A 19,921-nucleotide genomic window follows, 5' to 3' on the forward strand; every position below is an offset into this window, starting at 1 on the left:
ACTGGCCAACGAGAAGAATTCTTTTGACTTTTTTGAACTTTCTTCAGGCTAGAGCTAATCTAGAAGAAATATTTAGCTTTGCCCCAACAGACAGCCCCATACGATGGCATTTTTACAATGATCCTAGGTGTTACAACAGTTGAAGTCTTGTCTGTTGTCTATGACTTCATATCTGCCAGTCAAAAAAGGTAGTCCCACCTTAGGATATGCCATAAATGTCTGAGAGATGTAGTTCCCACTTCTAGTTGGGGACTTATCTCCAGTCCCCTGACTCCTGATGAGGAGGTCACAACAATGAAAAGAGAAATGGTCCCCCATTGTGGAGATAGATGCAGCTTCTAGAGGTGGAACCAGCCTCTTGTGTATTTGCCATAAGTGATCTAAAGTGAGAATACCCCTTTAAAGAAGATATAATAAAAAAAAAGATCCAGAAACAGCTCCACTCTTGGTCATGGGTTGTGCATTACTTATCTTATACTTACCCCTATTTAGAGCCTGAATTACAGTCCAGAGCTGAATTCACAATTATGCTGACTTCAGAGCTGAAACCTCCACAGAAGTTGATCTGGTGATTTTTGAAATTACAATACTAGACAATTCATATTGCTCTTAAAAAAACAACTAACTGTCCTACTGTAGTATAGAATGTCAGTTCTTAGGGGTGTGTCTGACAACGAGCATGTTGTCTGTTTCCAATGACAACCAGCGAACATTCGAATTCTGCTCTGAAATTGGATACAGGCTGTAACTCGAGATTAGTACACGTTAAGTAATGTAGTTGCAACATGACTCAATTTTTAATGTAATTATCTCTCTATATAAACTTTATTGATGTGTTTACAGGGAACATATGGTTTGGTATTATTTTTTTAGATTTTTGTCTACTCCGATCTTGGCTTTTATGATCTTAATTAGTGTGACAAAAATGTGTTGAAATGGCGTGACAGTCAGCTGCCAAAACTCAGCTGGGCGTGTGATATGGGAGCAGAGTTTAACACGGCACAGACATTTCATCTCCGTGCCGTTAGTGTCACATAGTGGCAGTATTACGTGTCAAGAGCTATTTATAAATAATTGATCGTTAAATTTGAAAAGGCACCGATCCTGCGACTCCCTCCTGCTCCTCCTTTTCTCTGAGTAATGTCACAAGTGGGACACGAGCAGATCGATTGAAACCATTTTAAAGAAGAATGACTTTTGTTTGTTTTTAGCTTTGATTATTTTTGAGACCTTGAAAACTAAGGATCGGTTCACATGGGCTGATGATCGGTAAGAAGAAGGCTTGATCCCGATCACTGCCTCATGCCACCGATCCCCGAGCAAATGAGAAAAATGCCTCTTTTATGCTGCACTGAAAAACATAATTTGTAGGTAGCACATGGCCCAGTGTAAATGGAGGGTGTGCTGCTAAACACTGTAACCTGTATGGGGACAAATGATCATATATGGGGCCGTTCAGATTGAGTGTCGCGTGGACAGGACATATCGCCCATAAACTGTAGCCTCCCACTGAAAACAAAGGCCGGTGGCTTTTTGGGCCGGATGCTACAATGGTTCATCCCCGTGCTTTAGATGATTCCATCATGTAATGGTGAACCTATTGACTTAAAGGACAAAATTTAGGACCCTAAGCAAGATCTAAAGCAATGGCCCCCAACCTGTGGGTGGCAAGCTGCTTCAAACTCTTATTCCCGTGTGTCAAGACAGCCTTAGACTGCATCTAAGGCCCATCCCCAGTCCATGATGCAAGATGCTTTATTCAGTGAATCTTCCCCAAAAGAGCACCTCTTTAAGAAGACCACCCCTTATCCAAACCATATTTCTTGTTCCACCTATATTATGTATACAGATTATCTTCTTTGAGTTCTTCATCACCATCTTAGAAGATTACTTTTCAATACAATTTTAGGTGATCAGTCTCAAAGAAATATCTACAAGGTGGCATTTCAAAAGTAAAAACATTGGTTTAAAGAATAGATTTTGGAAATTGTAAAAATTGTGGAGAAAAGGTCTCTGACTGGTGGGTTACCAGCTGTTGATAAAACAGTGCATGCTGAAAGTTGTCATTTTAAAGCAGCTGAAGAGGGACAAGTTGGAGACCATTGGTTTAGATAGCTTGACCTGTTGATCTCCAACTGTTATAAAAAAAAAAGTTCTCAGCTGGAACAACATGCTGGGAGCTGCAGTTTTTCAGCAGTTGTAGACCTGAGAATAGTTTTTGGTGGGAAATTTATGCAGCAGTGTTTAGAGCAATGATCTCCAATGGTCTCCAGCTTTCCTTGAGCTGGGTTTGATCTAGAAACCATCTTCACCTTTTTGTTTTCCATCTAACTTCCCTGAATGAAGGTTGACATTGTGTGATGGGCATGCTAGGATTGTACTTTCCCAACAGCTGGCGTCCTACAGGTTGAAGACCATCAGTCTGGAGAATAGTTCTTGGTGGAACAGTTCAGCACCAGCCTTTAATACAGTGGTCTACCAACTTTTTGAACAATGGTTTCTAAAATGTTAATCTCTGGATGTTGCAAAACTGTAGTTCCCAATTTGCCATTGGTTTAGAGAACACTTTTTAAAGGAGAGATCCTTTAATTATAAATATACTACTGTAGAATAGGCCATGAACCTAAAGAGGTCAAGTCATGTGTAAGCTCCCATTGATCCCAGGCCTAGTCTACCAGTTTGGATTTCTGGACGTTTTCAAGGGCTCTATGCAATCTACATCACCCTTGTAAACTGTTGGCCCTTTGCTTCAATATCTAGTCAGCTGATCAACATCTTGAGGTGCTTGTATTTACACCTTACAGTAGCAGTTGGATGAATACCACTCAGTCAAAAGGTATCTCCTCCGACTCCCCTATACACATACTTGTGCTCATGTTAGCCAACATTTATGGGGTTTCAGTGGGGGGAGAGAGATGAAATCCACTGCCAGATACTTCTCTTATTTCTTAGAATAAAAGGATACGACACTGAAATTCAAACCACCGGAACCTTCTCTACCTGACACCCCCATATACATTAGATTGATGGACGGTCCGGCAGAATACAATGTGTTTGGCTGATAATAGTTTACAAAACTGATGCATTCAGATCAACGTGGAGGCACATACTTTCATAAATAAAGTTGCGTTTATTTAGTGATGGAGCTGTAACAGGCTTTTCAGCTTTTTTCCTGAAAAAGATCCTAATTGCTAGTTCACAGATGGCAGTAGTATAATTAGTTTCTGAGTAAATTGATTCTCATGAATATTCAAGATATGTATGATACATCAATAAGAAATGACATTAAAGTGGGACTGGTGGAAGTCTGATGATTGGACAATGCCAGTGCCAATCCTTTTTGGAGAAGTGGTACTCTCTTCTTTTGATTGGCGATGTTGTCAGCAACCCATTGTTGGGACCAGTAGAGGTTCAAGAGGCTAGAAGGACATAGTATCATAGTATCTAAGACCATAAAAAGTCATGAGTCCATCCACGTAAGCCTCTTCTCCTGCAATATGGATCCAAGATGGCAATTTTTTTTTTATCAATTGCAATGTATAGTATCACTAATGTGACCTAAAAGTAATTTTTTTAGATAACCCCAATGGTGTTTATGTCAATAGAATAATAGATCTACTCTTTGTTCTACCAGAAACAGTTCCCCTTACTTCAAAATACCCTCAAGACTATGAGACTCCTGGCATGAGGACAGTACTTGTACCCCCTAGAGATATGGCATGTATCTCCTAGGTTAGCACAGGTTGAAAACCTAGAGGCTCATCGAAGTCTATGGAACCATCTTAATTCTGTCCTCAGCAGCTAGAAAAGTGTGATATGCGTCTGCTTCTCTTCCCTCGTTCTAGAGATCAGCACACCAATCAAAGCATTTGATCAAACTTTTTTTGAAAATTTGTTGACACTTTAAGCTGGAGATAGACGTATAGTGGCTGAACCCACCAATTTCAGCGAGACTGGCCAACCAACCTATATGTTTAGGGCTTCCTAACACTGCCTGTCAAATGATGTTGGGGGAGATAAGGATGTTGGCAACTGCCGGATACAAGGAGATACATACTTGCTTCCTACTGAGGACATATGATCGGGGATCGGGAGTCTATGAGGGCCACCATGCTCAGCCTTAGACAATTTTCAAAATTCACCAGATTTATCATCGAACATCAGCCACTAATAAATCTGCTGCATTTTTAGACTTTCTAGTCTATGTTTATACCACCTATTAGTTGGCTTAATTTGCAGCAGAATTGTGGCACACTTTGGTGCATCCTAAACCACCACCCTCAATTGACAAAACACTCCCCCTTGCCAGACCACTCTCCTTGATTGACAGGGCCAGGTTCCTGATCATCATTTTGCCTGGGCCTATGAATAAATAACAGAAGAAGCAGGGGGAACAAGGGTGCCCAGGGTGACGCGCGCTCAATGCACATAACTTCTCACTTGTCTAAGAACTAGAATGAAGTAACGGATCACTAAATGGAAGGTTTAATTCCATTCAGCTGAGCTAGTCCTACAAGGCATGGTACCTTGGTGAATTTCCTGGTGTCAGGCTCCCTTTAAAGAGGGTTATCCCAGTGATGGGTGCCCGGATGTATAACCATTTGTAACGTTTGGGCCATTTGGTTCCCTCCTCTTGGAATTTCTGTCTTTCGCCTCCGTTTCTCAGGACTATCACTCTGCTTCTTCTCTCATGCTCTGCCTGTCAGGAACCTTATTAGCGGGATGACACTCTGCACAACCACCTAGGTAGCCTTGAAATAAATTCAAAGCTGCCACCTGGAATTATTTTCGCAGCGCCAAGAAAGGGGATTTATCGAGCACGGCATGCAATTCATGGCATAAGTCATGGCACACAGCGTAATATGGCAAAATAAATGAAAGCAGAAGATACTGTAAATGATGGAAGTCTGTGAATATTCCTATGGCGGCACAGCATAACTATCAATTTAACAATATACGGTAGTATCTGGGGATTATTTTGTACTTTTACCTGGGCATTACTTATACTTCTGCACACACCTACCATTTCAATTCTATAATAGATTTAGCATCTATTCTGTACAAGTATTTTGCTCGTACCAGGAGTAGAATGAGCATTCAAGGAACTGGGCAGTGCCCATGGGCCTGATACAATAAGGTGGCCCAAAAATAGGCACCTGATAGGCGATAGGCGACTGATGAAAGTAGTGTCACAGGCCAAAACGCTCGAGCTGATCAATGGTGGTGCATCAATCAGAAATTGATGACCTATCCAAAGGGAGGACCATCAGTATTCAAGTCCAAAAGATTGCTTCAGCATAGACACTGGTGAATCTTGCTATGATTTGCCACCGTTACCTGATGGGTAGAGATGTCGCGAACATAAAATTTTCCGTTCGCAAACGGCGAACGCGAATTTCCGCAAATGTTCGTGAACCGGGCGAACGGCCATAGACTTCAATAGGCAGGCGAATTTTAAAACCCACAGGGACTCTTTCTGGCCACAATAGTGATGGAAAAGTTGTTTCAAGGGGACTAACACCTGGACTGTGGCATGCCGGAGGGGGATCCATGGCAAAACTCCCATGGAAAATTACGTAGTTGAAGCAGAGTCGGGTTTTAATCCATAAAGGGCATAAATCGCCTAACATTCCTAAATTGTTTGGAATAACGTGCTTTAAAACATCAGGTAAGATGTTGTATCGATCAGGTAGTGTAAGGGTTACGCCCGCTTCACAGTGACAGACCAAACTCTGACAGACCAAACTCCCCGTTTAACGCACCGCAAACAGTCCATTTGCACAACCGCAAACTCCCCATTTGCACAAGGTTGGATACCAAGCTAGCCATGTCCCGTTCCTTGTCCTCACTGATGTCATTGAAGGTCTCTTCCTCCACCCAGCCACGTACAACAACACCAAGGGTCCCCGAAAGGTTCTTACCAGTTTAATCTCTGTTTTGTCCCCTATCAGGGGCCGGTGTATGGAATAGATTTTAGGAACCGGGAGATGTAAAAAGATGGTTGGTCGGTCCTCTTATTTCCAATTTGGGCCACTGCGCGTGCGCCGTGCAATGTACTGTGCCACCCTATATGAGTGGTGGGCAGTGGGCACAGTACAGTCAGTGGGCCTGACACTCACTGGCAGGCAACTGCAATTATATTACAGAGGGAAAATGAAATGACTTTTTTTTTATCTGCAAGGTGCTGTGCCACCCTATATGAGTGGTGGGCACTGGCAGTGGGCACAGTACAGTCAGTGGGCCTGACACACACTGACAGGCAGCTTCAATTATTTTAAAGGGTAAAAATGTAATGACTTTTTCTATCTGCAAGGTACTGTGCCACCCTATATGAGTGGTGTGCACAAAGTACACGCTCTGGGCCTGTGGCCTCTCACACACTGGCAGGCAACTGCAATATATATATAGAAAAAAATAAATGAAAGCAGACTGATGTACTAGCCCTAAAAAGGGCTTTTTGGGGTGCTGTCAGGACGCAGATGAGTATTTGAGGACTGGAGTGGACACAGAACACTGGCTTAGCTAACGATTTCCCTAACAATTCAGCAGCAGCAGCAGCACTCTCCCTGCTCTAACTAACACTGCAGCTTCAGAATGAATCTAAGAGGGCTGCCATCCTTGCCTTTTGATAGGAGGTGGGAGGGTCTGGGAGGGAGGGTATGCTGCTGATTGGCTGGAATGTGTCTGCTGACTGTGAGGTACAGGGTCAAAGTTTGCTCAATGATGACATATAGGGGGCGGACCGAACATCGCATATGTTCGCCCGCCGCGGCGAACGCGAACAAGCGATGTTCGCCGGATTCTGTTCGCCGGCGAATAGTTCAGGACATCTCTACTGATGGGCAGAGGTTCATCACTTCTAACCACCCATAGAACAAAGTGGCCTTGGTGGTAGGAAAGTGACACCTTCGTTACCTGTGGACTTCTCCCTGCTTTTTCCTGTCAGCCATTGCCTACTGACCAGACTTTAGTGTTGTATCCTAGGGATAGGCCTCAATTGTCTACAGATGTGTCCACCCTTAGCTTTCCATAAGTTTCATCAAGGACTCCCAATTTCTAATGATATAAATTCAATATATTATCACAACAGGCTATCAAAAGCCTGCAATCCACATGGCAACCACTGGGAGGCCTCATGTAGACACATCCAACATGAACATCTTCTGACAGAATATCATAAAATCATGTTTTGGATTTTTTCCCAAAGCTGGTCATCTCATGCTGCTAAAATCAGCATATGTTGAGCCAAGAGGAAAGGTAAGGAAGGGTACATCTCTATGAGGAGACAAACAGAAAACTTTATTTCTGGTAAGCTCTGCCTTGCCAGCCTCTTCAGCATTTGGGTCCTTAGCTGTTAGAACTAGCATAGTGTCATCTTACAGCTGTGTCCACCCTTAGATTTCCATAAATTTCTTCAAGGACCCCCAATTTCTCAAGATATAAATTCAATATATTATCACAACAGGCTAGCAAAACCCTGTAATTCTCATGGCAACCACTGGGCGGCCTCATATAGACACATGCAGCATAAACATCTTCTGACAGAGTATCATGAAATAATTTATTTTCCCAAAGCTGGTCATCTCTAGTGTTGAGCGCGAATATTCGAATAGCAATTTTTTTTAGCGAATATCTGCACTTCGCTAATTCGCGAATATTTTGAATATAGCACTATAAATTCGCTATTTCGAATATTCGTTTTTAGCGTTATATTTTTTTCTTTCCCACTTCCCAAAAGTAGTTCTTAACTGTCCTGATGATTCCTGGCTTCCTGGCTGCTCCAGTCAGTGCCCGTTGCCGATTCTGCCGACTTCCGTGCTCATGGAGCGTCCCCATCACCATGAGAACGCCTCCATACTAGAGTGTACTGTCGGATGTGAGAATTAAGTTGAGGAATATGACGAATACATTCGTCATATTCGTCATCTTCGCTAGTTCTACCAAGCCAACCATAGTAAACCAGGTCTAAGTTGAAATCGCAATGCGATTAATTCAAGTTATATTAATCGAATTGCGATTTCAACTTAGCACTGCTATATTCCATATTCGTTAACTTCGTTAATTTTAGCAAGCTGACCCATTAGAAACACAGCTCTAAGTTGAAATCGCAATTCGATTAATATAACTTGAATTAATCGCATTGCGATTTCAACTTAGACCTGGTTTACTATGGTTGGCTTGGTAGAATTAGCGAAGATGACGAATAAGACGAATGTATTCGTCATATTCCTCAAAACGAAGATAACGAAGTATTCTCCATCTTCGTTTTAACTCCATATTCGTCAACTTCGCTAATTCTAGCAATCAAATAGGAAAGTTGACTATAGAGACAGCTGTGTTTAATTCGCTATGCGATATTACTTAGCTTCTTTTTTTTTATGAATAGAATAATTATAATAATTATCAAGTATTATAATTATTTGATTTATTTAATAAAAAAGCAAAGTAATATAATCGCATAGCGAATTAAAAACTTAGCTGTCTCTAGTCAACTTTCCTTTTTGATTGCTAGAATTAGCGAAGTTGACGAATATGGAGCTAAAACGAAGATGGAGAATACTTCGGTATCTTCGTTTTGAGGAATACGACGAATACATTCGTCATATTCGTCATCTTCGCTAATTCTAGATATGAAACCAATAGGAAAGTAGCCTTAAGTTAAAATCGCAATACGCGATTATTTAAATCGCATATTAATCGCGATAACTAGAATAATGACGAATATTCGATTTCGACGAATATGAGACGAATATTCAAGCGACGAATTTCGACGAAATCGAATATGGCACCTCCCGCTCATCACTAGTCATCTCATGCCGCTCATCTCGGGATATGATGAGCCAAGAGGATAGGTAAAGAAGGGCACATCTGTAGGGCCAAACCCTTCCGAATTTGGTTTCTTCGCTGTTAGAACTGATATAGCGCCATCCTACGGTTCAGTACCCGATGTATGGAAATGAAATAGACCATTCTTAATTTCTGCCGATGCTTTTCTCACTGTGTTCTTGCCCACCGACGTTAAACTCATCTTTTTTTGCCCAGACGTGGCTCTCTGTTTGGGAAATGAGCCAGTCTGCCAGGTTTCTCCTATTCTGAAAGATGCTTGATAAGCGATTCAATTTCCCCTGGAGTTAACAGCCATGTCCAAGTGACTGATAGTCAGCAGGCACAAGCAGCCTGCTAGATCCGACTCAATTTATATTGACCCGGGTGGCTGAGAGGCGTCTTTATTATACAGAGAGCCGGAGACTTGCGCTCTCTCTGCAGTCGCTCCGCAGGAGGCCAGCTCCGTGCCAGCACCTTCTTTGGGTATGACGGGGTTAAGTGTAGGCTTAGGCCCAGGTGGCTGTCACTTCATCCGCATCTCCCAGGATTTTCCATCGTCTCCTTGATTTGGATTTGTGTGTTCTGCATATGTTTATGTCGGCTCAGGGTTTATACCGTATGAGTCGACGTGTGAAGTGTATAGCGCTTTAGGCTGTTTGTAAGCGCGGCAGGAGGAAGGTGCCGTAACGCTTCTATTTTTCTCCTTTTCATGTGAATGAATGCAGATGTTTATTCACTCAGATGTTTCATTAGAAGCTGAGAAAAGCCACCCTGTACTGAAACCGCCACCCTGTACTGAAACCGCCACCCTGTAATCTGTACTAAAACCGCCACCCTGTAGTCTGTAATAAAACTGCCACCCTGTAATCTGCAATAAAACCGCCACCCTGTAATCTGTACTAAAACTGCCACCCTGTAATCTGTACTAAAACTGCCACCCTGTAATCTGTACTAAAACTGCCACCCTGTAATCTGTAATAAAACTGCCACCCTGTAATCTGCAATAAAACCGCCACCCTGTAATCTGTACTAAAACTGCCACCCTGTAATCTGTACTAAAACTGCCACCCTGTAATCTGTACTAAAACTGCCACCCTGTAATCTGTAATAAAACTGCCACCCTGTAGTCTGTAATAAAACTGCCACCCTGTAATCTGTACTAAAACTTCCACCCTGTAGTCTGTACTAAAACTGCCACCCTGTAATCTGTACTAAAACTGCCACCCTGTAATCTGTACTAAAACCGCCACCCTGTAATCTGTACTAAAACCGCCACCCTGTAATCTGTACTAAAACCGCCACCCTGTAATCTGTACTAAAACGCCACCCTGTAATCTGTACTAAAACCGCCACCCTTTAATCTGTAATAAAACTGCCACCCTGTAATTTGTATTAAAACTGCCACTCTGTAATCTGTAATAAAACCGCTACTCAGTAATCTGTAATAAAACCAACACCCAATAACAAAATCTACACTTTGAAATATGTAGTAGAACTGTCACCCAGTAATCTGTAATAATACCACCACTCTGTAATAAAACCGCCACTCTATAATCTGTAATAAAACCACTACTCTGTAATCTGTAATAAAACAGCCAATTTATCTGAAATAAAGCTGCCACCCTGCAATCTGTAATAAAACCAACACCCAATAACAAAATCTACACTTTGAAATATGTAGCAGAACTGTCACCCAGTAATCTGTAATAATACCACCACTCTGTAATCTGTAATAAAACCGCCACTCTGTAATCTGTAATAAAACCAACACTCTGTGATAAACCCGCCACTATGATCTGTAATATAATCACCACCCTACAGTCTCAAATAAAACCCGCCACTCTGTCATATATAATAAAAATACCCCTATAATAATAACAGTCGCAATGCCCCCCCCCTTCCCCCGTAACAGTGCCAGTCCCAAAAAAACAAGTTCTCCAAAAATCATCTGCAGTTCTCATGAGCCCCATTTTTGGACTGAACGTCTATCCGGGAGACAAGTGTAGCATTCTAGGGCGGTGCCAGCGATTGGGTCTAACCGATTAGCTGTAATCCAGCTCTTCGTGGCATCTTATAAGCAGGAACAGTTGACGAGCCCTTTGCATCCACGCCGGTACGGCTCCTGACTGTATACCATGAGGCATTGCAGGTCTTTGGTGGTACCCTCAAAGCTGAGATGGTTGATGAGCCTCACCCCTAAGGGGTGTAATACCGGTGACGGCACAGCAGAGATACAACCGTTACAGTGCTGCGGATGAGTACCATCATTTCAGCGCTACTTATGTCTAGGGCTCCCGTATCCTATACTCAGAATTCAAGGACGTTCCCTTCCTTTCCCACAGCCCCTATATATTACTTCTTCTTACGCAGTGCCCTGATTTTACTGCTCCAGCATCAGACCCCTTCACCCCCTCGTCCCAGACATCAGATCTGTCCTCCTGACTGTATACCCTGAGGCATTGCGGTACATTCATCCATTTCCCTGGAGCCTGCCACTTCCCGGCTGGCGCACATGATAAAATCAGCCTTATTTGGCCGTGAGTCTTCTGTGTCTTATCCCAAGCCACTCTGTCATTATTAGATTTATGTATTTGTTCCAAAGTGTTAAGGATCTGCTACGTTATCCGCAGCTCCAGTCTCTGTGCTTCATAAAGCATTGGCACTTAGCGGAGGAACGGAGAGAGGTGTGAGCTAAACATTGAATGGATTTAGCAGAAACTTTATAGCTAGTCTTCTCTGCAGCAAAATGAGTCAGACAGCAGGTTCAACAATAAAGGGAAAATATGCCCAAATTATACACTACCCAAGCCGAGTACCTCCCCAGTAACACATGTTCGCTGGCGGAAGAGCGGGAATAGTGTATTTCTTTTTGCCTTTTATTAAAAAGACCATACAAGCAATAACACAGTGCCCCCCAGTGGGCACATTTTTGTGAATTATTGCTTAATAATGACTTAATATTTTAACCATAGGAGGATTACTGTTCAGCTCAGTCAGATGTATCATTGGAACCACTGCTCACCAGCTGCTGCTAGGCTACAACTCCAATCGCGCCCAGACAGCCTGAGGTTACCAGATTATGATGGGGGTTGTGGTTTGACAACAGTTGAAGAGCCACGGGTTGGAGACCATTGAGTCACAAGGTTGTGTTGTAGTATTATTAGGGACATGGAGTTTTTTTTTATTTTTTATGTGAAATGTTTTTACCCCCTCAACCCTAACTCTTACCATTTCGGCATTTGTTGCTTGGATATCCTTCAAAATATTAATAGAAATTCTTAGGCAGTCCCACAGTGCATAAGCATTCACTCGTGTGACTATGAGTTGCCTACAGCTCAGGAGTCAGTTTCCGGGCCATAAGTGGGGGACCTTCAAGAATGTGACCTAATGAAGAGACCAGTGATGTCTTCAAAAAATGTCAACCAACTAAATGCCGGCCTCTGTAATGTTATGGTCCTCAGTTTCTTCTACGGTCTTTGGCCACCACCAGTGTTTTTATGGTTTTCCTTACGTTTCATAGAGGAAATTTTGGCATTTGTTGCTTGGATATCCTTCCACATATTCATAGAAATTCTTAGGCAGTCCCACAGTGCATAAGCATTCACTTGTGTGACTATGAGTTGCCTACAGCTCAGGAGTCAGTTTCCGGGCCATAAGTGGGGGACCTTCAAGAATGTGACCTAATCAAGAGACCAGTGATGTCTTCAAAAAATGTCAACCAACTAAATGCCGGCCTCTGTAATGTTATGGTCCTCAGTTTCTTCTACGGTCTTTGGCCACCACCAGTGTTTTTATGGTTTTCCTTACGTTTCATAGAGGAAATTTTGGCATTTGCTGCTTGGATATCCTTCAACATATTCATAGAAATTCTTAGGCAGTCCCACAGTGCATAAACATTCCCTCGTGTAACTATGAGTTGCCTACAGCTCAGGAGTCAGTTTCCGGGCCATAAGTGGGGGACCTTCAAGAATGTGACCTAATCAAGAGACCAGTGATGTCATTAAAAAATGTCAACCAACTAAATGCCGGCCTCTGTAATGTTATGGTCCTCAGTTTCTTCTACGGTCTTTGGCCACCACCATTGTTTTTATGGTTTCCCTTACGTTTCATAGAGGAAAGTCATCCGGATCAATGTCTACCATAGATTATTGCTGTTTTCACCATGATATATGATACAATATTTTACGTTTGCGATAATCTATCTAATTATAGTGTCATCTTTCTTACAGATCATCCTACCGCAAAGATTGAGTCTCGGCCCAACCTGCCAAGAGAGGGGGACAGGCTGCTGCTGCAATGTGATGCCTATGGAAATCCAGAGTGAGTATGGACAAGTAGTATTAAGCACTTTACTTAACTTAAATTTAGGTGGAGCAAACGTTTTGTTTAGTGAGGTGACCTACCAGGAGACCATGGTCAAGTACATGGTGCATGCGTAGGACACTGTTGCAAAAAAATTGCATGCCCTTTCTACAGTTGTCTTGGTGGCCCCTTAAAGGGAGTCTGTCACCTACCGTACCGGTTTCAAACAGGTGACATTGTTCAGTGGGGCACAAAGACATGACACAGATGTTACCCTGTTTAGTTCTTCAGATGCTTCAAATCGCCCAAAAAGTCATTATTTTTCATATGCTAATGAGCCGTCACAAGTGCCCAGGGGCGGAGAGTTTTCTGAAAGTGCCCAAGTTTCTCCGCCTCACTTGCGCCTAACTCCGCCCCTCAGTAAGCTCAGGCCAGCCCTGTTGCTCTGTGACATCATATTTTCCTGTAGGCTGTTCGCGCATCACTGCCGGGCCCGGGCAAGCGCAGTGTTCTGCCCACTGTGGGCAGAGGGACAGGGATATTGAGTGTGCATGCACCAGTTACTGGTGTGAAATTGGCGCATGCGCACTGCATATCTCTGTGCCTCTGACCACAGTGGGCAGAACAGTGCGCATGCCCAGGCCCGGCAGTGATGCGCGAACAGCCTACAGGGAAATATGTGTCATGCGCGGAGTTAGGCGCGAGTGATGTCTTTGTGCCCCACTGAACAATGTCACCTGTTTGAAACCGGTCAGGTAGGTGACAGACTCCCTTTAATATATCAGCCCTTGCTCTGCAGTGATACCTTCTTCATATGGTACATGACCAAGGTCCACCTCTCTGTTACATCACCACTAGCTAATAGTGATGAGTGGCAGGGGCAATATTTGAATTTGAGAATTCGCCATTATTTTCTTGATTGCGAAAATCGGCAATGTAATATGCGCGTAATGCGCGCGCAATACAGGCGTGGGTCACTTTTGCTACATTTTTCAAGCTCATAGAAGTTTCATGAACCTACAAGAAGACAGCTTACAAATCTGTGCAGAAGCCAGTCTGGTGGTCTAACTTTTCTCCTCTCAAAGGTCTACTGTAAATTGTGCTCTACATTTTGGCAACCATAAAATTTTTTTGTTTCCATTCACATTGTCAGATTGTGCTAATTGAAATGACTGCATAAAAACATTGATATTATGTACACACATTTGGTGCACACCAAGCAGGACCTGGAATGATACCAGGGTCACATGGGCTTGGAGGCTAGTGGTGATCTGGATAAACAATCTCTGTGCCTGTCAATCGATGGTACACTGTGACTGTCACAAACAGTGGTTGTGGAAATACTGTGTCCACCAACGGGTTTGACTTAGGGCTAATCCTAAGGGCGTTAGCCTGGCAGTCCCCTGGTATTCACTTTTTAATCCCTATACTGAGATTTGGACTTTGCTGCAGGAAAGCCACTAGACTGCTACCTTCTGGAGTAGTCCCAGTGTGGTTAACTGGTGACCTATGGTGGTCAGAGTCACCAGGGTGGAGCATGAAGGGATCAGGAAAAATATAGTCAGGGACAGGCTGAGGTCTGGGCAGACAGTATGTGCGAGTACTGTACATGAAAACAGTCCAAGGTCAGGGCAGGCAGCAGAGGGTCAGAAATGGTAAACGGGCAGAGATCAGTACATGGGCAGACAAACAGAATGGCACACCTTCACAGGAACAAGCAAGCTAGGGTAGCCTATTGCTCAGGCACCTCTTCCTAGGAAAAGGTGCTGTAAGCACCCCCTGGTGTCCAGCAATAGGATGCTGCAGATTGGTGTGCGCCTCTCTTTTAAGGGTCGGAGACCCGGCTGTGACCTACAGAAGAAAACACTGAGCTCCAGCAGCCAGGACAAACGGGCGCCATAACAGTGATGGGACTCGGAAAGCGGGATGGTGGCGGGCATGGAGCATCGCCATAACGATGACTATGCCCACATACCTGGTGTTAGACATGATCCTCAATGCTTGGTTTTAGTAGTAACATGCTTGATAAAGACTCAGTGAGTCGAATTGTTGCACGCTAGGTGAAAAATAAACACGGACTTGATTTGAGAAGTTGGAGTGCCGCGGTTTTTCCTTTTTATTTCTTTTATTTATGGTTTCAGTAGCTGTCATCTAGACTTAAAGTCTTTTTGAAAGCTCAGACCATGACTACAGCTAGATAAGGACTTGGAGGCAATGTCACTCCCCATTGCCATCCATGATAACATCAGGAAGTGTGATATACCACAACTTGCATTTTATATTTAACTTTTAAAAAAAAATTGGGTGGATAGACTGATGGGTGCTGGTCACCCAATGGTCAAATGGTAGTCACTTTGTATTGATTAGTTCTGGGTTTAGTTGAGAGGCAATGGGGTCCTGCAGCTGTACCATAACCCTATGGCCCTACTTCAATCTCTTATCGTATCCAAGAAAAGCAAGAACAATATGGCCACATTGCCTATTCTTTAGCTCATATCCTTCCAGTAAAGCTGCAGGCAACAAGACTATCCACCTCTACTAGATCTTTAGTCACTGGCAACATGCTATTATAGGGGTTGCCCAGGATTCACAACGTATTCGATAATGGCAGGAAACCTTGAGCACACGAGAAAAGTCTTGTCCATAAATACCGTATCTCCATAAAAGAAGGAACTTTATTGTATAGAATAAATACAGAAAACACTAACGCGTTTTGGGTGACAATAGCCCTTTTTCAACTCTAGAAAAAGGAGCTAGTACCCCAAAACGCGCCAGTGTTTTCTGCATTTATTCCATACAATAAAGTTTCTGCTTTTATGAAGACACAACAGTGCTGGACAAGATTTTTCTTAATGGCTTTGAGTCCTGCTTTAACCGGGTCGTGTCTTCTTGGTGGATTGTGGTTACAGTGATACTACTGCAGCTGGTGTAAGCACACTCAGGTACATGGCACATGGCAACAGAACACACACCCAACGGTTGCTATTGACTAGAGCCATTAGTCAATGCAGTGGATGGTGCATCATGCTGTGGATTTCAGAGAGCCATTCAGGTTTTGACCAGCGAGTGAGGGTTTTCTTCTTCTTACACCCTCCAGATGACATGGAAGCCCCCTGTAAACTTGAAATATGCTTTGGAACCAGTACACTTAGTTGGGCGTCTTCTCTTCTATCAGCACCATTGTTGGTAATGTTGTGAGCCCTGCTGCTTTGTCCAAGTTCAGAACATACGCTACTACCAGGAGCCCCATCATTACAGATAATAGCCAGGCACAGCAGAGCTGGCAACCATCAGGCAAAAAATTTACTTATTTTGTAGTATTATAATGGTACACTTCACTGCGTGTTCACTACAGGAGCTCAAATTATATGTTGGATTTTCATTTTTTAAGGAAGTGAATTTCTATTTCCCTCCTTTTACTTTCCTTCCTCTTAAATTATCAGTCAGCTGTACTAACAGAAACAAGCTCATGTTACTACTGACCTTTACTGACCACAAAACACAAAAATAAGCAGAAATGTCACTGGTAGCCTCAAGCACAGGCAAAATTGTGCTCCGAGGAATATTGAGTCCAAGTCGTGCAGAAATTTAAAGGGGCTCTCAAGTTTTAGGTAAATAAAGCTTCATTAGTGTGTAATATAAAACTACAGATACCTTCAGCTTGGCTCAGCTAATATAGCTGTATGGGTTGTAGCTATAAAGTACTCTGGTGGTCCTGTGTGAGCAGACCTAAAGAAGCTCCCAGCCTCTCGATGGAAAAAAAAATTGTGCACCATTGACCTATAGAGATTTCCATGGTCTTTGTTTTTGGTGTAAAACATAAGAAACTGTCTAAAAATGGTATGCCAAAATGATGAAAAGGCCAGTAGAATGAACTCATGTTAGCCCCATTGTGCCAACAGTACCAGACCTCTTGAAGCTCTGACCTGATCACCATAGGGTTCAATACTGATCTCATTGGGTTCAATGGCTATTTCATAGGGTTTTATAGTTATCTCATTGGGTTCTATGGTTATCTCCTAGGGTTTAATATTGATCTTGTTGGGTTCAATTGTTATCTCCTTGGGTTCTGTGGTGATCTCGGTCACCTCTACGGTTATTTCATAGGGTTTTATGGCTATCATCATTGACATTCCTATGATAAATTCATAGGGAAAAAAATCTCAATTGGTTTAAAGTAGTATTGAGCACAAATTTTTATCGGTGAATATCGGCACTTCGAGAATTTTCTTCGTAATTGCGAATATTCTAGATTTTTTTTATCCTTATTATGCTATCTATCTTCCATATCTTTTTTTTATAGTTATTATTTTACCTATCATTTATACATTTTTATTAGAAGTGTTTTTAAACCTATCATTAATAATTTCTTTTTATAGATGTTATATTATTAAATCATTACATATAATATACAATAAACAAAATATAACAGACAATCACACAAAAGCTGTATGCCAAAAGCCGGGTATGTGCAAGCCAACAACCTATCCATGAGACAGGTACAGTCAGCATACCTTACAATGGCAGCCTTGTGCACTGAGACAACTAGCAACACCTCGGATAAACCTTATGGGCTATGATATTGCCAAGACCCGCTGTCATCTGACTGAGAGCCAGTAAGCCTCAAAGTTGCTTGCTTTAAGTTGGATGGCTTGGGGGGACCTGCGCACCTAGATCATTATCATTAGGGTTACAACAATTGTAAATTTGTTTTTGGATGCCAGCTAACTTTTCTCTCACTGCTTAGGAGGGTTGCATAAAAATTTTCTGTTTTCTAGTTGTCCTAATATTACATTCAATAACCTTTTATACGGTTTTGTCATGTAAACTCATTTGCATAAAATTGAATGTGGAAAATACATTTTCCCATATTCAAGTTTATGCAAATTAGTTTACATGATAAAACAATATAGAAAGGTTATTGAATATAATATTAGGACAATTAGAAAACTGAAAATTTTTATGCAGCCCTCCTAAGCAGTGAGAGAAGAGTTAGCTGGCATCCCCCCAAAATGTTTTACAATTTTTGTTACCCTAATGATAATGATCTAGGTGCACAGGTCCCCCCAAGTCACCCAACTTATATCAAGCAACTTTGAGGCTTACTGGCTCTCAGTCAGATGAGAGCTGGATTTAAATGTCTCATAGTGCACAAGGCTGCCATTGTAAGGTATGTTGACTGTACTTGTCTTATGGATAGATTGTTAGTTAGCACATACCTGGCTTTTGGCATACAGCCTTTGTGTAATTATCTGTTTATTATATGTTATAGATAATAAAAATGCGCGCGCCATATTACATTACTGATTTTCACAATCACAAATTCTCAAATTGTCACGGGATGATGTTGCAGATAGCTGGAACTTATGAATAATATTTCCTTACTGGCTTGATCCCAAACTAAGGAGCATATAGGTGAGCCCTATAAAACCCTAAGAGCTCTCCCTGACTGCTATGCCCATGCAAGGGTCTCAATGGTAGACGATTGCATGCCCACGTACCTAAGACTGTGCGACACCTGAAAACCCTATAATAGTGAGGGGACACGACTACCGGCTCCCTGCACTTAATACGGACGGAGTCAGGGTCACCTAGAATCAATTCAGCAAGGAAACACAATACATGAAAAGACTTATCTGAGTAAACAGCAGCAGCAGCTTCCAGCAGTGAACACTTCACTCACTCTCACAGAACTGGCGGTGACACAAATTTGCGAACTTGTGACCGAAATATTGCAAATTTGAATATTGCCTATGTCGCTCATCACTAGTTTAAAGGTGCTCTCAGTGTTCTAGGGTAATATCATAATGTTCAAGGATTATCTCATACGTTTCTATGGTCATTTCATTGGGTTCTATGTTTGTTTTATGGGGTTCTATGATAATCTGATACGTTCAGTGGTGATCTTTCAGGTTTTTATGGTTATCTCGTTGGATTCAGTGGGTACTGTAGCTCGTAGGATTCCATGGTGATCTAATAGGGTTTTATGGCAATATAATGTTCAATGGTGATCTGATATGGCTCTATGTTTATCTCATAGTTTTCTTTAGGTTTTTGATAGTTTTTTTATGTTTATCTCGTGGGTTTCTATGATGATCTCATAGGGTTCTGTGATAATCTGATGGGGTTCAGTGGTTATCTCATATGTTTCTATGGTGATTTGGTTGGGTTCAGTAGGTATCTCATAGGGTTCTATGGTAATATCATAATGTTCTATGGTGATCTCATAGGTTTATTTGGCTATTCGGTTGAGTTCAGTGGGTATCTCAATGGATTCAATGGTGACTTCATAGGTTTCTATGGTGATATCATAATGTTCAATGGTATTTTATAGGATTTTATGGTGGTCTAATAGGGGCTCTATGGTTATCTCATAGGTTTCTGTGGTGACCTCATAGGGTTCTTTGATAATCTAATAGGGCTTAATAGTGATCCTTCAGGGTTTTATTTAGATATTATAGGGTACTATGTGCTGATACTGATAGTTACAGTATTTATACGTGTTCTATAGTTATCTCAGGGGGTTCTAAGGGTACATGTATGTCCTAGGGTTCAGTGGTGGTCTCATACGGTTCTGTGGGCACCTGTGAAGAACTGTGTTAGTCTGTGTGTTGAGGTGGTAAAACATGTTAACATAATTGGGGTCTGCATCACTCTTCTTAGGTGCGTTGGTACAAATGACTTGATAGTGAATTCAGCAATTGAAGAAAAATCGAGGCACTCCAATGATATGATGCAATTAAAGTTTAATTTATTTAACAAAAGACATCAAGGATTCTGATCCAGACATATG

The 19,921-nt window shown here is 42.2% G+C and overlaps 1 protein-coding gene across 5 annotated transcripts in view; it reads left to right on the top strand.

Moving 5' to 3' along the window:
* The window catches only part of CADM3 (cell adhesion molecule 3), a 380,571-nt gene that overhangs the window by 335,150 nt on the left and 25,500 nt on the right, over nucleotides 1–19,921 (top strand). For all 5 annotated transcript variants that reach the window (XM_040412258.1, XM_040412256.1, XM_040412261.1 and 2 more), the window contains one exon: nucleotides 13,056–13,146. In XM_040412258.1, coding sequence (XP_040268192.1) covers nucleotides 13,056–13,146 — 91 coding nt within the window. The remainder of the gene's footprint in view (nucleotides 1–13,055; nucleotides 13,147–19,921) is intronic.

This window comes from Bufo bufo, chromosome 11 (genome assembly GCF_905171765.1).
Source record: "Bufo bufo chromosome 11, aBufBuf1.1, whole genome shotgun sequence".
Taxonomy (NCBI): Eukaryota; Metazoa; Chordata; class Amphibia; order Anura; family Bufonidae; genus Bufo; species Bufo bufo.